Source organism: Equus przewalskii, chromosome 16 (genome assembly GCF_037783145.1).
Source record: "Equus przewalskii isolate Varuska chromosome 16, EquPr2, whole genome shotgun sequence".
NCBI classification, from domain to species: domain Eukaryota; kingdom Metazoa; phylum Chordata; class Mammalia; order Perissodactyla; family Equidae; genus Equus; species Equus przewalskii.
The window spans coordinates 18,008,737-18,031,102 of record NC_091846.1 but is presented as its reverse complement, the minus strand read 5'-3'; the positions used below and the strand labels follow the sequence as shown (position 1 = coordinate 18,031,102).

Genomic DNA, 22,366 nt, shown 5'->3' with positions numbered 1-22,366 from the left:
GAAGAGAGGAAAAAGAAGGAAGGGAGGCAGGAAGGAAGATTAAAAAAAAAATAACTTTCACCTCTTTTTACACGCACAATAATTTTGAGGAAAAGTAGCCTTCTTTTAGCTACAATGAAAATAGCAGAGAAAGGGTGGAAAATCAGATTTCTGTATGAGACACCAGGACCAGCTGGTTTGTCACACTCTGTCTTATGAGGGTTATATAAGAGGCCAACCATTGTCAGCAAAAGCCAACAGTCACAGGAAAAACCACAGCAGGTAAGAGAAACAAAAATAAAAAGGTAAAAGGGTAAAAGAGACTAAAGAAAACTAAGCACTTAGTAGCCCTCTCAGTTATCGGATTAACTCTCGTGGTATCACAATGCTTGTGATAAATGCACTGATAAATACAATAACCCTTATTTTACTTAAATAATGGCCCCAAATTGCAAGAACAGTGATGCTGGCAATTTGGATATGCCAAAGAGAAACTGTAAAGTGCTTCCTTTAAGTGAAAAACGTGAAAGTTCTCAACTTAGTAAGAAAAAAAAAAACTTGTATATTGAGGTTGCTAAGATTTATGGTAACTTTTATTAAAGTATATTGTTATAACTATTCTATTTTATCATTGTTGCTGTTAATCTCTTATTGTGCCTAATTTATAAATTAAGCTTTATCATAGGTATGTATGTATAGGCAAAAAACATAGTACATGCAGGGTTCGGTACTATCTGCAGTTTCAGGCATGCACCGGGGTTCCTGGAAGGCATCCTCCATGGATAAGGGGGGACTACTGTACCCTTTCCACAATATAAGTAATTTTATCTTTATGAAATTTTAGTTTTAAAGTACAGATTTTTAAAACTGGAAATAACTTCAGAGATCATATCCTAATGCATATACTTACAAATATATAGTCCATTGCCCATGAAGTTTTACTTTATTAACACAAAGAAAAAGTTAAATTCAGAGCACAGTAAAACAAATATATAGTTTTGCAATATCTCCCATTACCATTACAACCTTTTTTCTTTATGCTTCTAAAAATCAAAATCTTCCCTGCCCTAAAAAGTACATTCCTACAAAGAAAAAAGATTGAAGGACAGAAATTTAGCCAAAACACTCAATATCTTATGCCATTATGAAAAAAGTTTAGCTGCTTATCACTTAGGAGGAAAAAAAGTTATATCAATGGAATGTAAAAGCAGATAGATCACTAAAAATAGAATTCCAAATTATAATTGCAAAAACAATATTAAAGCAAGTTTTTTTCTTAGCTAACAACTAGATCACTGAGAAAATTAGATACTCAAATGAGGTAATACAGAAAGAAAACTCTTAAAATAATGTGACACTGTCTGTGAGTCCATAAAGGAAGGGAAGAGTTGTGGGTCCTATCATCCATCACTACCAAGCCAACCTGATGTGTAATTACTATGAATACCTGTTACATTGTCTGGAATATGCAATAAATATTACTATCATATGGAAAGATTTAAGGTTTCTGTCACTTCAGAAACTAAAGGGATTTTTCTTCACTTTACAATAAAAAGGTTTTTGCTTGCTTACTAATTTTCTTTATCTTTTGAAACCTTATGTTAAAATTTCCCAGGGAGTCACAGTAATGTCCCACAATTGTTGTAAACACCTTTCCATACATTTAAGGAAGACGAAACGAGAATTCTAAATACATTTTAAAACAAAAGCAGACTTCAGTATATAATTTCTTTATATAAGCAATGGGTGTTATTTTTAACATAATTAACATTTTTTACTCAGACCAGGACAGGAAACTCTAAGGTCTACTCCAACTCTCAGATCTAGAATTAGAATTTATACAATTTACTAAAAAAAAAAAAAGAAAAGCTCTAATCAGGAACATAATGGAGAGGGGGAGAAATACAATTTATTCACCAAAGTGAATAGGAGTTTCATTTAACTACATGTCATTATAAAAAAGTATGAAAAATGCAGAAAAAGCAAATTTTGTTCTACCTGTTCTTGTCTTTTTAATAACTGCTATTACACAAAACAAATGATATTATATGAATATAAATGTCTGAAAATCAAACTATGGAAGGTAAATTTTTCATTTGGGAGAAATAAGTAAAATAATTTCGAAATAGTTTGCTATTTATTAGCTGAATACGTAACTGGGCCCTAAGATGATCAAGTTATAGCACTAACTAAATTTGTAAATATAATCAATTGTCACAAGACATGTCACCTGAGATTTCCTTGCCTGGGACAAAATACCAAAGAAAATCTTAGATACAGAAAAAATTTAGTTTTAATATTTAGTTCTTGGTAAGAAAAAAATCATAAAACTTCTGGATTTCAATTTCTATATAATAAACTGAAGTCAGTTAAGAAGGAAAAGTAAACCAAAAATTGCAAAGTGTTCTAGAAACATTAATAAGGAAAAATAACATCTGTTGCAGGCCTAGTAGATACAAGGTACTATGTACTTCATCTACACAGTTTTCTCATTTAATCCTTACAACAACCCTCAATGGCAGGTATTTTTATATACAGGTTCAACGTGAGCAAATTAACACACAGAAGAGTTAGGCAATTGGAACAAGTGAACACAATTAAGTGGCAAAGTAGGGGTTCTAACCCAATTGGACTTTAAATTCTGTTCCTTGTACTATAAATAGTATTGATAATAACATTTATACATATTATTATTTTATCCTTGGATTTACCATTATTTATTGTTATGATAAACCAAAATTTTTCTATGCTTTAAGTAATAAAGTAAATGGAATATGTTCTGAGTAAATCTCTGTTAAGAGTTCAAAGATTAGCTATTTCAATTTAATAGTCTTTTGCTCAACTGATTAACATAAATTACTATGGGAAACACAATATGAAAAAAAGTCAATATATGCAAAATAAGAATTTTCTTTCTTAGAAAATCGACTGATTATTTTAAAATGTACTTTATCACCCTATGTTAATCTGTTAATTTGACGAAATTACAGCTTGAATTCAAGCTGTTATCAGTTTCTTTAAACTCATAAGAATAAGGCAATAATTTACCCACAAACCATATATGTAAAAATAAAACATTTTACCTTTAGAGGCCTGCACACCCCCTCAGTGATATGCCCAACAACTTCTTGAATATTTTCTTCAACGCCTACAATTAATTATAACATAACTGAAAAATTTTTTTTCCGATTACAGTTTGCCTCGCCTAAGTTCAACAAACTAACAAACAATAATACATATGACTAATGGCACTAATAAAAAACATTTATAATAGCCATAACAATATTTTATTAAATTCGATATCTTTTAGGACATTACCAATTATGTTAATATCTGAGTCTAGAGCCCTGTTAATTCATTTGACTACTGATTAATAAAATGAACATGATTCCTGTGAAAGAGTACATACATGAGTCAAGGGGAAGAAGACTGTTAAACGTCCTAACTGAAAGGAGTGACGTGAAGACGCGCTAGCATTCGTTCCACAGACAGCCTATTCCAGGCAGCGGCACTTACCACAGAAGCTGAGAGTAGAAAGACGGAAAACATACCTTGCAATCTAATGGAAAACTAACACTTACTAAATACTGACTATTTATCAAACTCTGTCTTAGGTCCTTGATGTTTACTGCTTGTAACCACCTTCACTTTTACAGATGGAGAAACTGAGGCTTGGAAAAATTAAGCCATTCCCACAGAATAACCTATTTCACCTAACTCCAATATATTTTCTTCCCACCTCTTAAGGCTGCGTATCATATATATTTTACTAAAACATTTTTTAAGAAATACACTCCTTTAAACTGGGTAATTAGCAAAAGAGAAAACAACTTTACAAAGTGCAGACTTTGTGCCAATCTAACATATGTGCTGAGTCTAATCTCAATACCAAAGAGTTAAAAACCAGGAGGTTAAGTCTTGCACCAATTTGTGCACTGGTCTCTCCTGCAGATTACTGGTGAAGCAGAACGATGTGGGGCTAAGCTATGCAAAACAGTCAAGTGATACCAGTCACAATATTTCTCTTCATGTCCTATCAAAAACAGAGCATCTTAATTATCCATTAACCCCTTCTGTAACAGGCATCTTAAGGTAGTCACAGCTAAGATTTGAAATTCTGTAAACCACAGACATGAGCAACGCAAAAATAGTAGTTTTTCTTCCTTGAAATCGAGACCAAAATTTTAAAAACATTTAGTATATATGTAGTTATTCAAAAACTTTAAAACACATGAGAATGAAAAAAGGGGGCGGGCAGTAGAAAGGAAAGAATTAGCAGTTTAATGACCGTAAGCAAGTCACTCAGCCGGTTTACTCACAGATAAAATGAGGATAACGCCATCTTCTGCCCTCAAAGTGTGGTGGCACGGAAGACCTGAGATAACGTATGTTAGGCACTCCAGAAATGCCTTAAAAGTGAAGCAGGAGGGGCCAGCCTGGTGTGACAGTGATTAAGTTTGCACGCTCTGCCTTGGCGGCCCAGGGTTCGCCAATTCAGATCCAGGGCACGAACCTGTGCATTGCTTATCAAGCCACGCTGTGGCAGGCGTCTCACAAATAAAATAGAGGAAGATGGGCACAGATGTTAGCTCAGGGCTAATCTTCCTCAAAAAAAAAGTGAAGCAGGAGTCCAGGCTTGATAACAAGGGTCAGCTATGAAAGTGTGAAGAGTCGTGTGACAGGATGAAAGTGATGGAGGAAAAAGTCTATTAGCAGAAAAAGTGGGAAACTAGAGAGAGGAAGATTAAGTGGATGCTTATTGTACTATCTAGGTGTGAAGAGTTTATCTCCATAAAGAAGACAGCAATAAGAATAGAAACAGAGAAGCCTTGTGTTATTTTCTATATTTAGGCATTAGTAATAACACTGGGAGGACCCACCTTGTGTAGTCACATGCTTTAAGAGAGCTTCAAGGTGTTCTTTTTCAGAAGCAGTAGCTTGATGGAGCCAAGCCAACATATCTCCTACATACCTAACGAAAAAACTAAATGTTAGTAAAGATTTCCTTCAGAAAAACACCAAATACTCCAAATTTATCTGATTATTGTACCTCAAAGGGTCATGGGAGTGCATTTCAATAGGTCTAGGTGTACCTCCTGGGCCCCCTCTTGTAAGAGCATCAATAAATCCACGAACAACTGTACTTCTTCTGGCTGTTCCAAACTCATCTAAGGTATACCTAGAAGAAAAGTTGTACAAAAAACAGTTGTTTTTCTTCCTAATGGTTATATCAAACTATTCCCGCAATTTCTGAGATAAACAAGACATCTAAAGCTTCTTTACACAACTTTCTCAAGCAGTACTATTCTTAACAAAAATATTTATGAAATAACTTTATCCTAATGAAAATCCATCTAAAGGTTCATCTTTTTATTCCTCATAAGAAGGAATGCTGGGAGTGGGGATCAATAACAGAGCACGGTAATAAGGGACAGAGCACCACATTTGGTAAAAGTAAAGACCAAGGTAAGGTGGGAATCCTGGACTCTTCAGGTTTCAGTACCCTCCTCGTCCCAGACATGATGCTCCACTGTTCACATTAGGCCATAATATTCAGTTCTCAGAGGCTAGTTACAGTGACAACTCTGCAATCCAAAAAGCAAGACTTTTTCTTCTACATTAAAAAATTCTTGAGCCAGCCCTGATTGACTAGCAGTTCAAGTTCAGCACATCTGCTTAGCAGCCTGGGTTCGGTTCCTGGGCGCGGAACCACACAACTCATTTGTCAGTAGCCATGCTGTGGTGGCAGCTCACAGAGAAGAACTAGAGGGACTTACAACTAGAATATACAACTATATACCGGGGCTTTGGGGAGACAAAAAAAGAGAAGATGATTAGCAACAGACGCTAGCTCAGAGTGAATCTTTCCCAGCAAAAAAAAAAAAAAAATTCCCCTTTATACATATTATCACAATTTACCATCAAAATTTGCCCAAAACATAGTATCCATATTTAAAACCTTATTTTGACTTCAATATTAGACATATTATATGCTTCTTAAATTCACTGACCAACTAGGCATACAGAGCAAATACTTTCTCTTATGCATATTTAGAAGTCATCCATTGTGGTTGAAAAGGCAAAAAACGATTTCTAAGGTGAGGGATTTTTAGGGAAGGGAAGCTTTGAACTGGGGGTTCAGACAATTTGGGGTGAAATCACAGGATGGACTGAAGTTTCCAAGAGTACCCATTTCTTTGAATGAAATCAGTCTTTGCTTCCCATTATCACCACCATTCCTTACACCCATCACCCCATTCAAAGTTCTTTCTATTTTAAAAGTACACAGGAAAATAAAATATTTTTTCTCAGTCCATTATCAGCGGATTCTAGACCCATTAACTTATAAATCCCTAAACAGTATTCTAACAGGCTAAGTATTAAGAATTATTTCATTACTGTACATATAAAAAAAGTTACCAAAATTTCTCAAAGATTTCCAAAGAATTAACTTCCTAGGCTATACTGCTTTCTTTGATATGCTACTGATTTAACGAAAAATTCACATTGTTTTAAACACAAGAAAGCTGGAAGAGGGAATATTTTTAAATAAAGGGGAAAGCATAGTGGTCAACAGCTATAAATTTTTAGGAATCTGAACCTTTTTAAAGGACTGCTCACTAGTAACCAGATCATGGTTCTTTGTGTGTGTTTGTTTTCAGCTGAATGGAAACGGTTTTGAAATTTCCTACAGTGACATACTAGCAATATTTCAACATGAAAATGCAATATCAATGTAAGTTTTTCTATTGGCACAACCGCCTTCCATTCACTATTGTTTAAAACAAGTTAGAACCACAATGCTTATTTCTATTTTTCCCCTCATGCTCTTATATTATAAATGTTTAGCGTAAAGAATGCATTCCTTTAAATGACTTAAGCTCAGATGACTACTTATCACAGCACAAACTTCACAAACTTTCACCTTTTTCTTTTGGTGAAGACGATTGGCCCTGAGCTAACTTCTGTTGCCAACCTTCCTCTTTTTGCCTGAGGAAGATTGTCCCTGAGCTAACATCTATGCCAATCTTCCTCTATTGTGTATGTGGGACGCTGCCACAGCATGGCTTGATAGGTCCACACCCAGGATCTGAACCAGTGAACCCTGGGCCACTGAAGCAGAACACATGAACTTAACCACTATGCAACCAGGGAAGTCCCTCAAGTTTTTAAATATATAAAACAAATGCTCACTCTCAGGACCCAACTGACCACAGTAAACAGAAACAAGTAACTTCTGTTTCTAGAACACTCACCGTGACCACAAGTTATATTAGAAACCAGTGAATCCACTGGCATTTTAAATGGGGATGAAATTATCAAGCCTGACAAACAGTGGAATCTAATCTGTATAATACTATGAAATACCAGTGAACATAAATATTACTCCTCCTGCGATAACATATAATTTGAAGCAAGAACAGCATGAGCTACAATAAACCTTCAGTAATATCTGTAGACATGAAATATCTTTTCCCAGAGACAGAAGAAAACTTCTTTGACCAAAACCAGATTCCTTTCCAATAAAGGTCAAAAATTCAAAATGCAGCTTTACAAAAGTGAAAGTTAAAATTAGGTAAATATTCTAAAATGCCTCTAGTTAAAATTAAAATCCCCCCTTTTTATGTCTAGCTATAGTAAAAAAAGAAAACCGTGGTCAAAAAGTAAATTAAAAGATGAAAAATTTTGGTCAAAAACAAAAGATAAAAGAATACTGTAAAAGCCTAAGAAATGTAACAAACACATGAAGAATGAAGAAAAATCAGCATTGTACATATTACTACATTCTTTAATAATTTATATTCTGCAGGTTTACCAAACGAAAGAAGACATCATCAATCTTTTCATTTCCACTTACAATATATTTCTTTTTGAAGAAATTTCTGCACTTGATTTATTAAAAGTTAATAATGCATAAGCATTCCTGTTATATACTACTTAAGTAAAAGTGAGTATGGCAATTTTAAAGCACTTCAATAATTGACATCTTTCTTGCACATGATATCAACACATTTGAGACACCATAATAAACACTGACACTTTTACACAATACTTAAATAAAGTTCATATAGTGCCATCTGGTGGTTAACATGATACATTATTAAGTTTTTCCTAAATTTAAAGAAACTATCACTTTGAAAATAGATGATTACTTAATGAAAGAACAATTTTCTCTCTCTCTGTTTTTTTTCTTTTTTGCTGAGGAAAATGTGCCCTAAGGTAACATCTGATACCAATCCTCCTCTTTTTTTTGCTTGAGGAAGATTAGCCCTGAGCTAACACCTGTGCCAATCTTCCTCTATTTTCTATGTGAGTTGCTGCCATAGCACGGCTGATGAGTAGTGTAGGTTGGTGCCCGGGACCCAGGCTGCTGAGGCGGAGCGCACCAAATTTAACCACTACACTGTGAGGCCAGGCCCCAATTTTCTCTTTTTTAGCATTCATCTTAATGTAATCAACTGGTCTTAAAATCCTCCTTCTTTCCCATGCCTCTGACAATCTTCCAAATTTTACAATTGGCCCCTGTTCTCTGACACATGTCCTTCAGAGAAAAATCTTCTTTGCCTCTCTGTTATAGTTCTATTGTCTTTCAGGCTTTGTCCCCGTCTGTCATGTAGGCCCTGTAAGACAGGTACTATTTTTATTCTCATTTTACAGCTAAGAAAACTGAACTTACAAAGGTTCCGGAGCTTGTCAAAAAATCTAACTCAGAGCCCACCTTCTAAACCTTTATGCAATATTGCTCTTTTCCAAGGGTTAATCAAGAATGATAATTTAGTAAAAATATATTTAGATGGTAGAAGTCAGCTGACCTTTTCAGATGCCCAAAACAAAGGCATTTTTTTAAAAAATGTTAACTTTGTGAACAAATATGAATCTGTGGACAACGTAACACTTTACTAAACCCAAACGCCAAATGTTTTAAGTACTAAAGACTCTCATAATCAAACACCAATGCCTTAAAGTGAAAAAGATGGCAAAGAAATTTCAAAGTTGATAAACCCTGCTGAGCTGGTGATCAATAGCGAACATCAGTTATCACGCGAACATGCACAACGTTCAGGGCTACTATGACCCTGCTCTCGCTGCTGACCCCAGAGCTAGCACAAGTTTCTGCAATTACTTTCCCAAGGTGCATGTTCTTTCTCAAAGCACATCTTTGCACCTGCTGGTCCCTCAACCTAGAATGTTCTCTCCTTCCTTTTCTTCCTGGAAAACGCCCATGCAACCTTCAGAACTCACTTCATACCTAGTTCCCAGAGGAGACTTTCCCTAACGTTCATCCCTTTCCCCTACCACAGAACACTGGAGCCACAGAGCCCCTGAGACATGACCTCTAGAATTGCAATTAATAAATTCATTAAATGGATGTGTTTATATCTGCTTCCATAAAATAAAGCAACAGCAGGCCGGGCAGTGTTTTATTGATGCTGTGTCTCTAGTGATTACAACTGTGCTTAACACTCAGTAAGTACTCAGTAAGTTGCACTGGAACGTTATTTTTCACAAAGCTGTCCCAGCATTTGTACTCTAGAACCTTATTTTAGACTCCAGAAAGGTACCAATCAGGAAGAAGAGTAATGGAGAAATCTTCTACAAACATTACCAGCATCTGAAAGTTCGAGATGATTCAGAGAAGGATTCAGTGCCTGAGTAGGGGTCCCCTGGCTGTTCCCTGAATAATAACTCCCCACTTGGTCACCCTATTTTCATAATATTCCAGGCATCAAAAATAAAAAGTACTTACTTCTATTTTATGTGAGAAATAAGATAATAAAATTAAAATACAGAATAACAAAAAATACGTATACACGTGAATAATGCATAAAGTTCTTATCCAAAATATTATCACATATCTCTTGGCTGGCATAACATACAGGATCAAAGACCTGGACACTTTCTTTTCCTGAATCCTATTAGTGGAATCCTGATTTTAAATTTTCTTTTTCATCTCTGAGCAATTATATTTTTTAGTCTATTTGACCTCCTCTCCAGGACAGGGTTGATACAGGAGTTCTACTTACAATCCCAAGGTAGTAAATGACGACAGACTGGGGAAAAGCCCCTTGGCCTCCACATAAATAAGAGGCAATCTAGATACAGGGACATCTGGGCTTTCCCCTCCATATCACATTCCATAGCACATAACATGCAAGAAGCTGATACACACACAATATGAGATGAAAATATCACTGTAAATTATCATCAAGATTACTTAAACTATTGTATATGAATTCAATAATACTGACAGTTCATGAAAATTATGGAAGAAAAAGTAGGTTTTTTTTTTTTAATTTGGAAAAAGTCACCAACTTATATAAGACAGGTCTATCCTGCAGGGCTTCCATTGCCTTAGTTAATACTGGAGATATGTCACATGATTCTTGTGTCAATGTTCGGCATTCATCTGAAAAATAATTAACATTATAATTCGTATTAAATTAAAGTTAAGTCTTTATTATGTCTGCTGTATACCCAGAGTCTAAATCCTATAGCAAATATCACATCAAAAAAATGCTTGGGAAAACCTAGAGAATATGCCAATCAAAAACTAGTTGACGCTGTCAACCAAACTAAAAATTCAAGTTAAGTATTTATATAACTTCAAATGGCCAGTACACCACAAACCTCTACTTCATTTTTATTAAAAAAAGACAGTTCTGAAGAAACCAATCGATGAACAAATCTTCACTGAATAACTGGCAATGTTCAAGGTGGGAGAGGAGGAATACTAAAAACATATTACCAATTCCTTCCTTCGGGAGTAATCTTCAAGCAGTTTGCTAAAAATGTATATATGAGTAACTAATATATGGTAAATAAGATTATAATTTTTGAAGTTTAGATTTTAAACTTTGAAAAACCTCAACATCAACATTTTCTTTATTTTACTCTTCTAATCTTATCCATAAAATGCTCATTAAGTGTCCACTATGTTCAAAGAACTTCAAACTTGTACAGAAATTCCCAACCTTTTGATTTATGAGGACATCACACTAGCGGTATATTTTCAGCAAGCATTGACTCAGAAAAACATACGCTTGTATGGAATTGGAGATACCTTAAAATGACTCCAGAGTCCATAGGAGTAAGAGGCCCACAGTTTGGAACCACTATGTTAGATGTCATGGAAGCACAAAGAAATATGAGGCAATGTCTTTGCCTTTGAGAAAGAAATCTAACTGGAGAGCTAAGAAATGCATATATGAAAAAAAAATAGAGTAGTACATTATTAAACGCCAAATAAATATTTCTGATAGTTAGTGCTCAGAGATGTGAAAAATCACTGTGATCAAATGTAGTCATGGAGAGTTCCAGGAAGATGCAGAACCTGAACTCAGCTTTGAAGACTGAGGTAGCACCTGGGTATAGAGAGAAAGTCAGACAGCACTCCAAAGAGGAGTAAACAGTGCAAGCAAGAGAGGCAGAAAAAGAAACACATTTTGGAGATAAAGAGTAAATCATCTGAACCAGATAATTAGGTGTTCACAGTCCAGCACAGGTGTTACTACTTAAATGGATTTCATCCCTGCCCTGTCCAATAGTCAGTTGGTAACACGTATTAAAATATCATGTGCTCCTGGTTCCATTCTTGCTGTCTTAACTACATTCCTTGGTTTTAACAGATAATTTTGTGAATAGCCTATTGAAACATTTTAAAACAAAACTAAAGTAAATAAACCATTCATGGTAGGCAAAATAATGGCCCTCCAAAGATCCCTACCCCTGGAACCTGTGAATAGGTTATATTAAATGGCAAAAGATACTGCAGATGGAATTAAGGTGACAGACCTTAAAATAGGGAGATATCCCCAGAGTACCCAAGTGGGTCTAAGGTAATCACATAGATCTTAAAAGTGGAAGAGGCTGACAGAAGAGTTACTCAGAGATCTAAGATGGAAGAAGAGGCAAGAGAGATTCCAAGTGAGAGAGTGACTTAATTGTCCAATGCTAGCTTTGAAAATGGAGGAAGAGGCTACAAGCCAATGAATGCAGGCAGCCTCTAGGAACTGGGAAATGCCCCCAGTGACAGCCAGCGAGGAAACTCAGACCTCAGTCCTACAGATTCAAGGAACAAAATTACGCCAACAAACTGAATGTGCAAGAAAACAGACTACTCCTCAGAGCCTCTGGAAATGAATGCAACCCTGCCAACACTTTACTTTAGTGTGGTGAGAACCATGGCTGATTTCTGACCTACCGAAGGACAGGATAATAAATTTGTCTGGTTATAGGCCATTAAGTTTGTGGTAATTACAACAGCAATAGAAAATTATAACAGCAATAGGAAATTACTTCACCGTTCATAATGCAGTTACATAAATAATGAGATGTCCAATCAACTTTAGGATAATCTAGGGTAGAAATATTGACTTTATTTTTTATTCCCATCTTCAATCAAGTATGTTTCTTGACTGACAGTAGATGCTCATGATACACACACAAACATTATGTTCAAATGTAGCGCTTTTCTTTTTAAAAATACTTTTTTGATTACTAAAATCAATATACGATATCAAATAAAGACCAAGCGAAATAAGAAAAGTCTAACACTGATATTCTTGAATCCAGACCACATGAAAGAAATCACTTACTTTGAGCCCATCGATAAAGTCTTTCATAAGCTGTTTCTTGAAGCAAGGCCATTTGTTCCATAATTTCTAAACTAAAAAAAAAATAAAGATTTACTATAATTTAAACTTTTAGTAGACAATAGCTACATTTAAGAACCTAATTATTGTTTAATTACAAATGATTTAGTTATAGTATATTAGCTTTTTATCATTTTATGGAATGATTTTTAAAATTTTTATAATTAAATAAATATTGTCAAATTTCAATACCATCATTTAGTTATCCAGCTGCTGTTTTACTCTGAACATATCAGCATACAACCTCCTCCTTATCCAAAGATACATAAAGATTAAACTCCTATTTCCCAAAATGTCAGATAGCTTCAAAAATAATCTAGCATGTTTTAAAAATTTTGGAAATATAAGAGGCAATGCAATTATGAATTGAAAAGGTTACTCACCCTGCTGTTTGTTGGTTTGTACGCAAGAGAACTTTGACATCATTATGAATCTGTTTTACTCTTCCCAATGCTTTGAAAAAATCCTTTAAAATTAAGAAATGTGACTTTAAAATGTTCCTGTTTTCAGGTAAAATTACATTACTCTAAATTGAAATATCACTACAAAGGAAAAACAAATTCTTTCACCTACTCTAACAAAGCCTTCCTATATACTCATTCCAACTTTCTCTAAATTTTTATAGAAAATATAGCATTTATTTGCATTTTAAAACATATTAATTCAATGTCTACCATATGCCAAATAGTGTGCTACCTGTCAGGGACACAAAATTTATAAAGACGAAAATCCCTGTCCTTAAGAAATGTATGGTCTAGTAAGAGAGCAACACAAACCTAAAGATTACGACCTAGAGAAAATGTGCTATGTATTACACATCTCACGATTTAACCATGGCTTTCTTATCACAAAAGATGATATTTTATATATCTTTCATATGCCCATTCTTGCTCCCTCATCCAAGAGTAAAATGCAAAGTGGGATGCATAAAAGATGCTCGTTAAATATACAGAGTTGACTGATTTGAACTCCAAGATTCTTTTCCTTTAGAAAAACATACTGGAGCCTTAGTTTCCAGATAACCACAAATAGTGTTCTAACCATGAAAATAATGAATGTGTTATTTTTCTTGATGAATAATATTATTTAAAAAATCTCTAGTGCTGTTTACTATTTCTGCCAAGTGGAAAAAAGGTGAGATGTCAAATATTTCAAATGTGCCAAGTTTCTCAAACTACAAGGGCAGCTATGTATGTTCCACCCAATTCTCTCACTTACTTAACTCCCTACACCCAGGTGACTGGCTCCATTCAAGCCTAGGCAATAAGATAACAGTGACATCTATCAAGAGCCACTCAATGAGACCTCACCCCCACCTCAAGAACTCTTCCTGTCCTCAGATCCCAGAATGATGACAGCAGGTGTTTACAGCCCCTCCCAGTGAGGAGACAAAAAGATTCCTTTCTGGAAAAACCGAATGTCTTCAAGAAAAAAAAAAAAGGAAACTTTTCCCTGTTGTTTAGCATTTTGAGAGGTTTTATAGCTCTGTGTCAGTCTGTAAAGAACGGCATAGGTTAAAAAATTAATTATATGAAAAGATAAAGGATTTCTATTCTAAGAAAGACAAAAAGTTGTAAAAGAAAGAACATGTAATCATTGTAATGAAAACAGAAAATGCCATATAACTCTCCTATGAGGTCTGAAAGAAAGAGAACACGCACGTGTGAGAGAGGAGGGGGCAGGGCAGAAAGAGGCTAAATCCTCACACTTCATGACAGAAAATCAATAGAAAACAGTTAACATTAGATAATCAAAGCATATCATTTTCAACTATAGATGTAGAATACAGACTTTACAAAAGAAGCAATCAACAAAGTTGAAAATGGTTGACGAAGGACTTAAGAGTGGAAAAGGTGATGTAGGTTTTCTTTATAAGCCTTGTTGTACTCTTTGACTTATAAAAAAAAAAAATACATGTACTGCTTTGAAAAACAAAAAATAAGATAATTTAAAATACACATTTTAATTTTCAAATTTAAAAATATTTTCAAACTTTTTGTTCAGATGGGAAAATAAAACCTTAAAAAAAAGATTTCTCTATAACATCTGTAACTGTTATGCTTTAAATGATTATAACAAAAGCAAGATACCTCAGTAATAGGTCCTTCTCTTGTACCTCGGAGAAGACTCATTTCATCAGAAGTCAGTTGGAACTTGGATAAGAAGGCATCAGCAACTTGTGCTCTTATTTCTAACCTTTGACTATAGTAACAATAAAAAGAAAAAATAAAAATCAAGCACGCTATGCATTTGCATAGCTCTAAAACAACCTACCTCTCTGACATAATTTTAAAACAAACGTGAAAGATTCCCAACATCTTCAAAAACCTCATTTCTGCCTCAAACACTGGAAACTAATCAGGGATGTTAGGTGATAAAACTAGCTGATACTGTTCTATCTCAGATACTTGAACACAGTAAAAGGAGTTAATGATCACACAAAAGAAGAAATAAGTTCACAAACGGTCCCCACATTACAAATTCTCAGCCACTTAACATGTACTTGAATAGTTTACCTTGTAATAACAAGCTTATCTTACAGGAGAGAAATATGATCATTTTCAACTAATTTCTTCTCAGTCACTAAAAAATACTAACCCTTTGAAGTCTTCACATGAAGTACACAACAACCAAAAATCAGATCTATTGTTATTCTTTATTTTACATTAGAAACACAAGTCAGGAACTCATTTACTAATTCCTCATAAATCCATAAAGTCACTTCTCCACTTCGCCTTCCCCAAATTTTCTGCATATTATGGTAATAAAAAAGTGTTTTGAAGTATATCTGCATGCAGCCTATTTAGGCTAGCTGACAACTAGGAAAAGGCACGCTCTAGCCTGGAACACAATCTGCAAGGACCTGAAGGACTGAAAAGGCTCACCATCTAGAGGCAAGTTAGAAATATACACTACCTAAGTAGAAACTGAACATTCCTGGCTCCTAGATCTTACATGTGAAGATATATAAATACAATTGTAAGTGTTTCACTAGTATTCACAGAGCAGCAATAGTCTACAGTCTAACAATATTCAAATAAGAGTGAACAAAGATAAATACTAACATTACTTGTATACACAGTACAATGTGTCTGCCATCTTTGTTTGTACTCTTGGACTGTGAGATTTTAAATTCACAAAATCAAATTCTGCTGCTGAATAGTACAGAAAGGAAGAAAGGAAAAGTCCTCCGGGTGGCAGTGATGTTCTGTTTATCTCAAATGATAACATAAATCACTTAATTAAATCTACAGAGATTCAAATGGCATATGTCCTTAATCATCTTATTACTGATAATGACGTTAATCTTAACAGGTTTTGTTCTATACTCTTAGAGTACACTCCAATCATCATCATACAGTACTTAAATTATAAAACTTCATAAAATTCCTTGAGACTATACAAATAAAACCTTTTTGGTGCTTCTGTTGGATCTATCTTTAGAGTCAATTTACTAGGCACAGAGGAAAATTAATCCATTTAGTTTATAGCCTCATTTTGTTTTAACCAAATCTAGTATTACCCATCTTGCTCTTACCCCTTAATCATTAAAATTCATTCCAAATAATATGGTTGACTGTATCTAAAGACAGATGAATGAAATAAAGACTTCGAATCACAGGCTCTAAATCTACAAAAGATTTAGTCCAAAAATATGTTTAACATAGGCACACTGCTAAAGCAAGGGTTTGCTATCTCAAGATGACAACTTTTAAATTAGTGACAGAATAAATTCTAACCTATTTCTAAAATCATATTACTTTTTCGTTTCACCATATATATTCTCTCCAGGTAAAATTTCACAACCATTCTGGCAGTAAGTTACTGTTAGATGGTTCAATGATTTGGTTTGGTTTGTGCAACTGAGTAATATTAGTGGGGACCTACCATGTGTAAAGGCCCTAAGCCAGAGTCTGGTGTGACAAAAGCTAAATATGATGCAGAGCTTGCCCTCACCTCACATCACAAGTGAAATATGGTATCTTTTGGAGGGTTTTTAATATCTAAATAAAAGTTATAGGAAATAAATGTTAACATAAAATGTATAAATGATGATTATAAATTACAACTTCTGGAGAATTTGAGATGTGTTCATGTAATCACTGACTATCAACTAAATATTAAGGGGAAATGCTAAGCTGCATTTCTGTGAAGACAATTCCACATCACACGCTACCTGGTAGAGCATCAGTTGTCACAATGACTGACCTCTTCCTAACCCAGCTGGAAAAATATTTCTGTCTTTTACACAGTTGTCTGAATATGAATATCACGTTATCCAAATAAGCCCACAGAATTTCTATTTCTAAAGCCAACTGCTTATTTAACAAAGTTTCTTCTTAAAAAGAAAAGGTAATATTTAAAAATGGAGAAACAACACTCTGTCTCCCAGTAATCTGTTATCATAATTTCTGCTATGTAATTTTCCTAAAATACATTCACACAAATGTTCACTCGGCACATCCTATCTATAGCTCTTGGGATACTAGGATGTCACAAATTTTCACCACCCAAAGCATACCAGTCCAACTCACTCTCATGGGCTTACTAAAATAACGAACATACCCTTGCTTAAATAGTTTTGAGAATATATGAACAGAAGCACAGTGTTCTAATACTGCCTCCTGTAAAGTCCTATATATATTACCAGCTCCAATACAATGCTTATTTTTCAGTTTTATTTTCTCTTCCTCTCCTGACATTAGAATAGTTGCATTCCATATTCATTCACTCAAAAACTATTTAATCTACAATGGGTAGGCACTGGAGATACAAAAAGAGAATAAGAAATTGTCATGGTTCTCAAGGAGCACACAGTGTAGTAGGAAAAGAGACAATCAAACCAACAATTAATTATAAGAGACTGTAATTCACACTATAATACATGAATCCATATTGTACCCACCTTCATTCACACATTTACTCAGTCAACAAATATTAGTAAACCTATCTGTAAACTACTACAAGAAGAGTTTATATCGTTAACTCTTTATTATACCAGAGAGGAGTAATCATAGCTAAAAAATAAGACACAATAATTATGAAAAAAAATTACTGAAAATCTGAAAACATCTAAATTTTAAAAAGCAATCATTTTTCAATTTCACAGCAGACAATAAACACCACATCACCACCTCCAAAGAGGGAATAATCTCTCAATCCCAATATCAAGCGTAATGTTACTAAAGTATTGCTTTATGTTTATTTTACTCTTGGATAATAGTTTAAAACCTTATATGTGACATCAATTTTGAATCATGTTTTTTATTACTTTCTTTTAACTTTGATTTGGAGTTATCTATAATTTTATTTCTACTTAATCTCCAAATTAATGAAGAAGTGATTATATAAAGGAAAACTTACCTTTCAGCTTGAAGCTTAGTGGTTTTTACTATTAAATCTTGAGTCTGTTCTTTTGCTGCCTAAAATTATAAACATATCTCATATCAATACATTTCAATTGGATTATATTTCAGAAAACTAATATTACTACTTACTGGAGTTCAGACTTACAGCGAATGAGATCACACTCCAGAACTCGAAAGTTTAAAAAAGGCCCAAGTAATTGAAACAGATGTTTCGAGGCTCATACAATACCTTTCCTAAGAGAAACTCACTCAGAGTTCTCAATACACACATAATGCTAAGGCTTACAAGAAGCGAAAAGGTATCAGGATGCTGACTAAGAAATTTAACAGTTCATGATGGTTTTTAGTGAAATAGAGCCCTGGAAGAGCAAGTTAAGGATGAAGAGCATGACTTCAGTTACGCATATGTGAGTTGAGATACCATGAGACCTCTAAATGGAGCTGTAAGTTAAGTCACTGAAATGCTGAGTTGGAACTTGAAAGAAATGGCCAAAGACGGAGATGAAAATTTGAGAGTTGGAATATACAAACGACCCCTCATATATGGTTTTGGTGAAGATTAGAGATAGCCCTATCTGAAGGACACAGGGCTGTTCCTGACCAAGTTTCATACTAAGCAATCCTCCCTCCTTCCTTAAAGCCAGAACTGGAAGGATCAGGGGTGAAAACATGATGAAAAGGTATTCTATCCAAATATTAGGCAAATATTTACAAAGCGTATTGAAACAAAAGACAAATGTAGCCAATCAGTTTCTCTCTCAAAGACCCGAACATAAGGCAGTTAACAATGAGACAAGAAACAGTGGGCGTGAGGCAGAGATAAGGTATTCACGCCTTGAAGGGACATTAGGCAAGTCAGAATTACGTAAAAATAAAGCCACTAGTAAGCAGAAATTATAAAGTAGACAAAAACACATACAGTGGAGGGTCAGTCTGTTAAAGAGAGAATACCACAATAAACACATGAAGATACTGAGTCATTTTCATGCTGGAACACTATAATAAAGAGCCAAGCTTCTGCTGCTAATGTTTCTTTCTAGAGCTGCTAATGTTTCCAGAAGCACAAGTCCTGGGTTCTTAGAGGCCTAATCTTCTGACAAATTCTCAGATTGTCAGTGAAGTGTTCTGTCTTACTGCTTCACGCACATCCCGTCAATAACAGGGCCCCATCCCCGTCTCTACTGAAGCTATGAAGCTCTTTTGAGCCTGTGTTCCTTGCAACCAAATTACATGTCTAGCAAATAGTAGATATTTTTAAGAAAACAGATTTGAACCTAGATAATTCAGCAGATCACTAACTTTTAAGGAATGGAGCTGAACATGACAGCTCCCATGGTACTCTTCTAAAATTTTTACTCTTTAAATCCAGTAATTTCCTCTTTAAACCCAAACATTTCTTCAGATGCTTATCTTTCCTAAAGTCATTTTGTTTTAAAGATCCACTTCCAGCCTTATTTTTGCCTTGTACAATTTTTTTAAATATAGTATTTCCTCAATTCTAAAAGATATTTACATTTTAAAATCTGTGAAAAAAGAATGCTTCACAAAAGCAATATCAAAAAACGCTTACTAGCTTCTTTTTACTCTGTCATTATTAAGGGTATATCTTACAAATAACATCTACTAATCACTGAAATATGATACTTGAGTACAATGTTACACAATTAAGAATTTCTGTGGATTTCCTGACTATTCATTTATAAATTGTGATAAGGATTCTGAAATAAAGTCTAATAAGATTATTATCCTAAAACAATTTCCAGTCAATTTATCTTAAATGTTAAGGATGATTATTTCTCATTAAATAATAAAAACATACTTCTAAATGTAATTTATTCAAGCAAAACCACAGTCAAAGGGATAAACAATAGCATATAAAAATTGCCAATTAAATTTCTAAATATATCTCATAATAATAACTTCTAAATTGTCCCAAATGCAAAGTATTTTAGAAAAAATAAACTTCTTAAATTAGTCCTTATAATAGTCTATAATAAAGGGGGGGAGCATTCCAAGAAATACTTTTCTTTATGAATGAACAAATTGAAAACATTATTCCAGAGTTGACAGGAGTGGGTACTATTAGATTGCAATTACCTATATTCAAATAAATTAGTGCCAGTGGATGAACAAACCTTTCAAAATCATGGATCTAATCCATACTAATCTAAGAATCAAAATTGAAGATAAACAACAGGTAGCATAAAATACTTTTAAATATTCTAAAAAGCTAGGAGGGAATCTTTTGCAAGTGATGAAAATGTTCTATATTTGGATTATGGTGGTTGTTTCATAGGTGTATAAAACTGTCAAAATGTATTGACCGTATACTTCCACTGGATGCAGTTTATTGTTGTACATAAATTATTCCTCAATAAAGTTGATTGGAAAAGAAAAACAGCCCTGTCATTACAGGAAAAAAGCAGGATTGAGGGGTGCAAAGAAAATACAACAGACAAAATAGATGACATTTTTTATTTCCTACCAACTGTTTTGAAAATAGCAAGAAGAGCAAAAATACTTTGATCTTTTTACATTTAAAAACAGGTATGATAGAAAAATAAAAATATAATTAAGGATAAGAATTATACAATAAGAGGTAGTACCATCTTAAGAACAGAGGAAATTGAGTAATCCCAAATAACACAAAATGTAAAATTAGTATTACAAAATAAATACAAGAGAATAATATAGAAAACTTCATAGACTATTGTTTGAGAAAAGGTATTAAATCATAAAAGCTGGAAGATGAGAAAAATAAAGTTAAAGAAAAAGAACAGTCAAAATCCTAAAAATAACAAATGTTGGAGAGGGTGTGGAGAGAAGGGAACACTCACACACTGCTGGTAGGAATGCAAACTGGTGCAGCCACTATGGAAAACAGTATGGAGATTCCTCAAAAAGCTAAAAATAGAACTACCATATGACCCAGCTATCCCACTTCTGGGTATCTACCCAAACAATTTGAAGTCAACGATCCAAAGTAACATATGCACCCCTATGTTCATTGCAGCACTATTCACAATAGCCAAGACATGGAGACAATCCAAGTGCCCATTGACTGATGATTGGATAAAGAAGATGTGGTTTATATATACAATGGAATACTACTCAGCCAGAAAAAAAGACAAATTCATCCCATTTGCAATAACACAGAAGGACCTAGAGGGAATTATGCTAAGCGAAATAAGCCAGACTGAGAAAGACAAACACCAGATGATTTCACTCATATATGGAATACAACCAAACACATGGACAAACAAAACAAATCAGTGATTACCAGGGGAAGGGGGTGAGGGGGCAGTGGTGGTGAAGAGGAGCACTTATGTGGTGATAGTCAAGAAATAATGTACAACTGAAATCTCACATTGATGTAAACTATTATGAACTCAGTAAAAAAAAAAAAGTGTTCTCAAAAAAAAATAGTTAAAATCAATTACTTAGCAACAAAAGTAACATGCAAAAAATGTGAAAGGACAATATTAGTAAAGATTATACAATTATTTAAGAATTGTATAATTAACAAAGATCTAAAGATTGGAAAATAAGTAGGCCAGTAATATTTTATATACTAGTAAGAATATAAAAATTTACACAAGATAGGAAAATTAAAATTTTAGAGAAACAGGAAATTGATCAGCTCTGCAGTAAGATCATGCAAGTAGACTACAATTAATTTGTGGAATATGCATAGATTAATGATTCTCCTAGTCAACAGTTCCAGGAGAACCTTAGAGGTAAAAGTTTGGAATAAATTGTGAAGCAGGAGACATAAGCATTATTGACTTTTAGGAGGAAGCTATTCTATTCACTATTCCAATTACATGACTGAGGGTAATTAGGTTAAGTGCTAACTCTGCAGCCAAACTAGAGGTTTTAGAAAGGCTTTAATAAACAGATGTGAAATTACAATATTTTCCTGAGATTTTTTTTTTAGGCTGAGTATGAATCACAATTAAGCTGGGTTTTTACCAGGCATAGCTTTAGATTGGACTTATTCCTAAGCCTTTATACTAAGGAATTCATTTCTGCTGGACTTAAGAGATTATCACAGTATTAAAAGGTTTATCAAAATTCTACACAGTTAGCTCTTCAATCTGGCTAGATCAAACAATAAAGGCTTCTGGAGTTAACTGAACAATATTAGTAAACCATCACCCAAAGAAACACAGACATTAATAGTTAAAAAAATAAGAAGCAGAGAGTGACATCAGCATCATGATGGAGTGAGCTTTTCCCTTAGTCTCTCGCTGATAAAACAAAAAGGACACTCATAAACCAACAGAGCACATTCATACAACACAACAGACACCTGAGAGACCCACACAGCTATACATCTGAAGGTGGAGGTGCTGGACCCACCCG

At 34.2% G+C, this 22,366-nt stretch overlaps 1 protein-coding gene across 1 annotated transcript in view; it reads right to left on the bottom strand.

Annotated features, from left to right (window-relative positions):
- The window catches only part of COG6 (component of oligomeric golgi complex 6), an 80,135-nt gene that overhangs the window by 46,391 nt on the left and 11,378 nt on the right, over positions 1 to 22,366 (bottom strand). Inside the window, exons 4-11 of the mRNA XM_070578096.1 lie at positions 17,997 to 18,055; positions 14,723 to 14,834; positions 13,016 to 13,098; positions 12,576 to 12,646; positions 10,294 to 10,387; positions 5,030 to 5,158; positions 4,860 to 4,951; positions 3,063 to 3,127 (exon numbers count right to left, since the gene is read on the bottom strand). Of these exons, the coding sequence (XP_070434197.1) occupies positions 3,063 to 3,127; positions 4,860 to 4,951; positions 5,030 to 5,158; positions 10,294 to 10,387; positions 12,576 to 12,646; positions 13,016 to 13,098; positions 14,723 to 14,834; positions 17,997 to 18,055 (705 nt within the window). The remainder of the gene's footprint in view (positions 1 to 3,062; positions 3,128 to 4,859; positions 4,952 to 5,029; positions 5,159 to 10,293; positions 10,388 to 12,575; positions 12,647 to 13,015; positions 13,099 to 14,722; positions 14,835 to 17,996; positions 18,056 to 22,366) is intronic.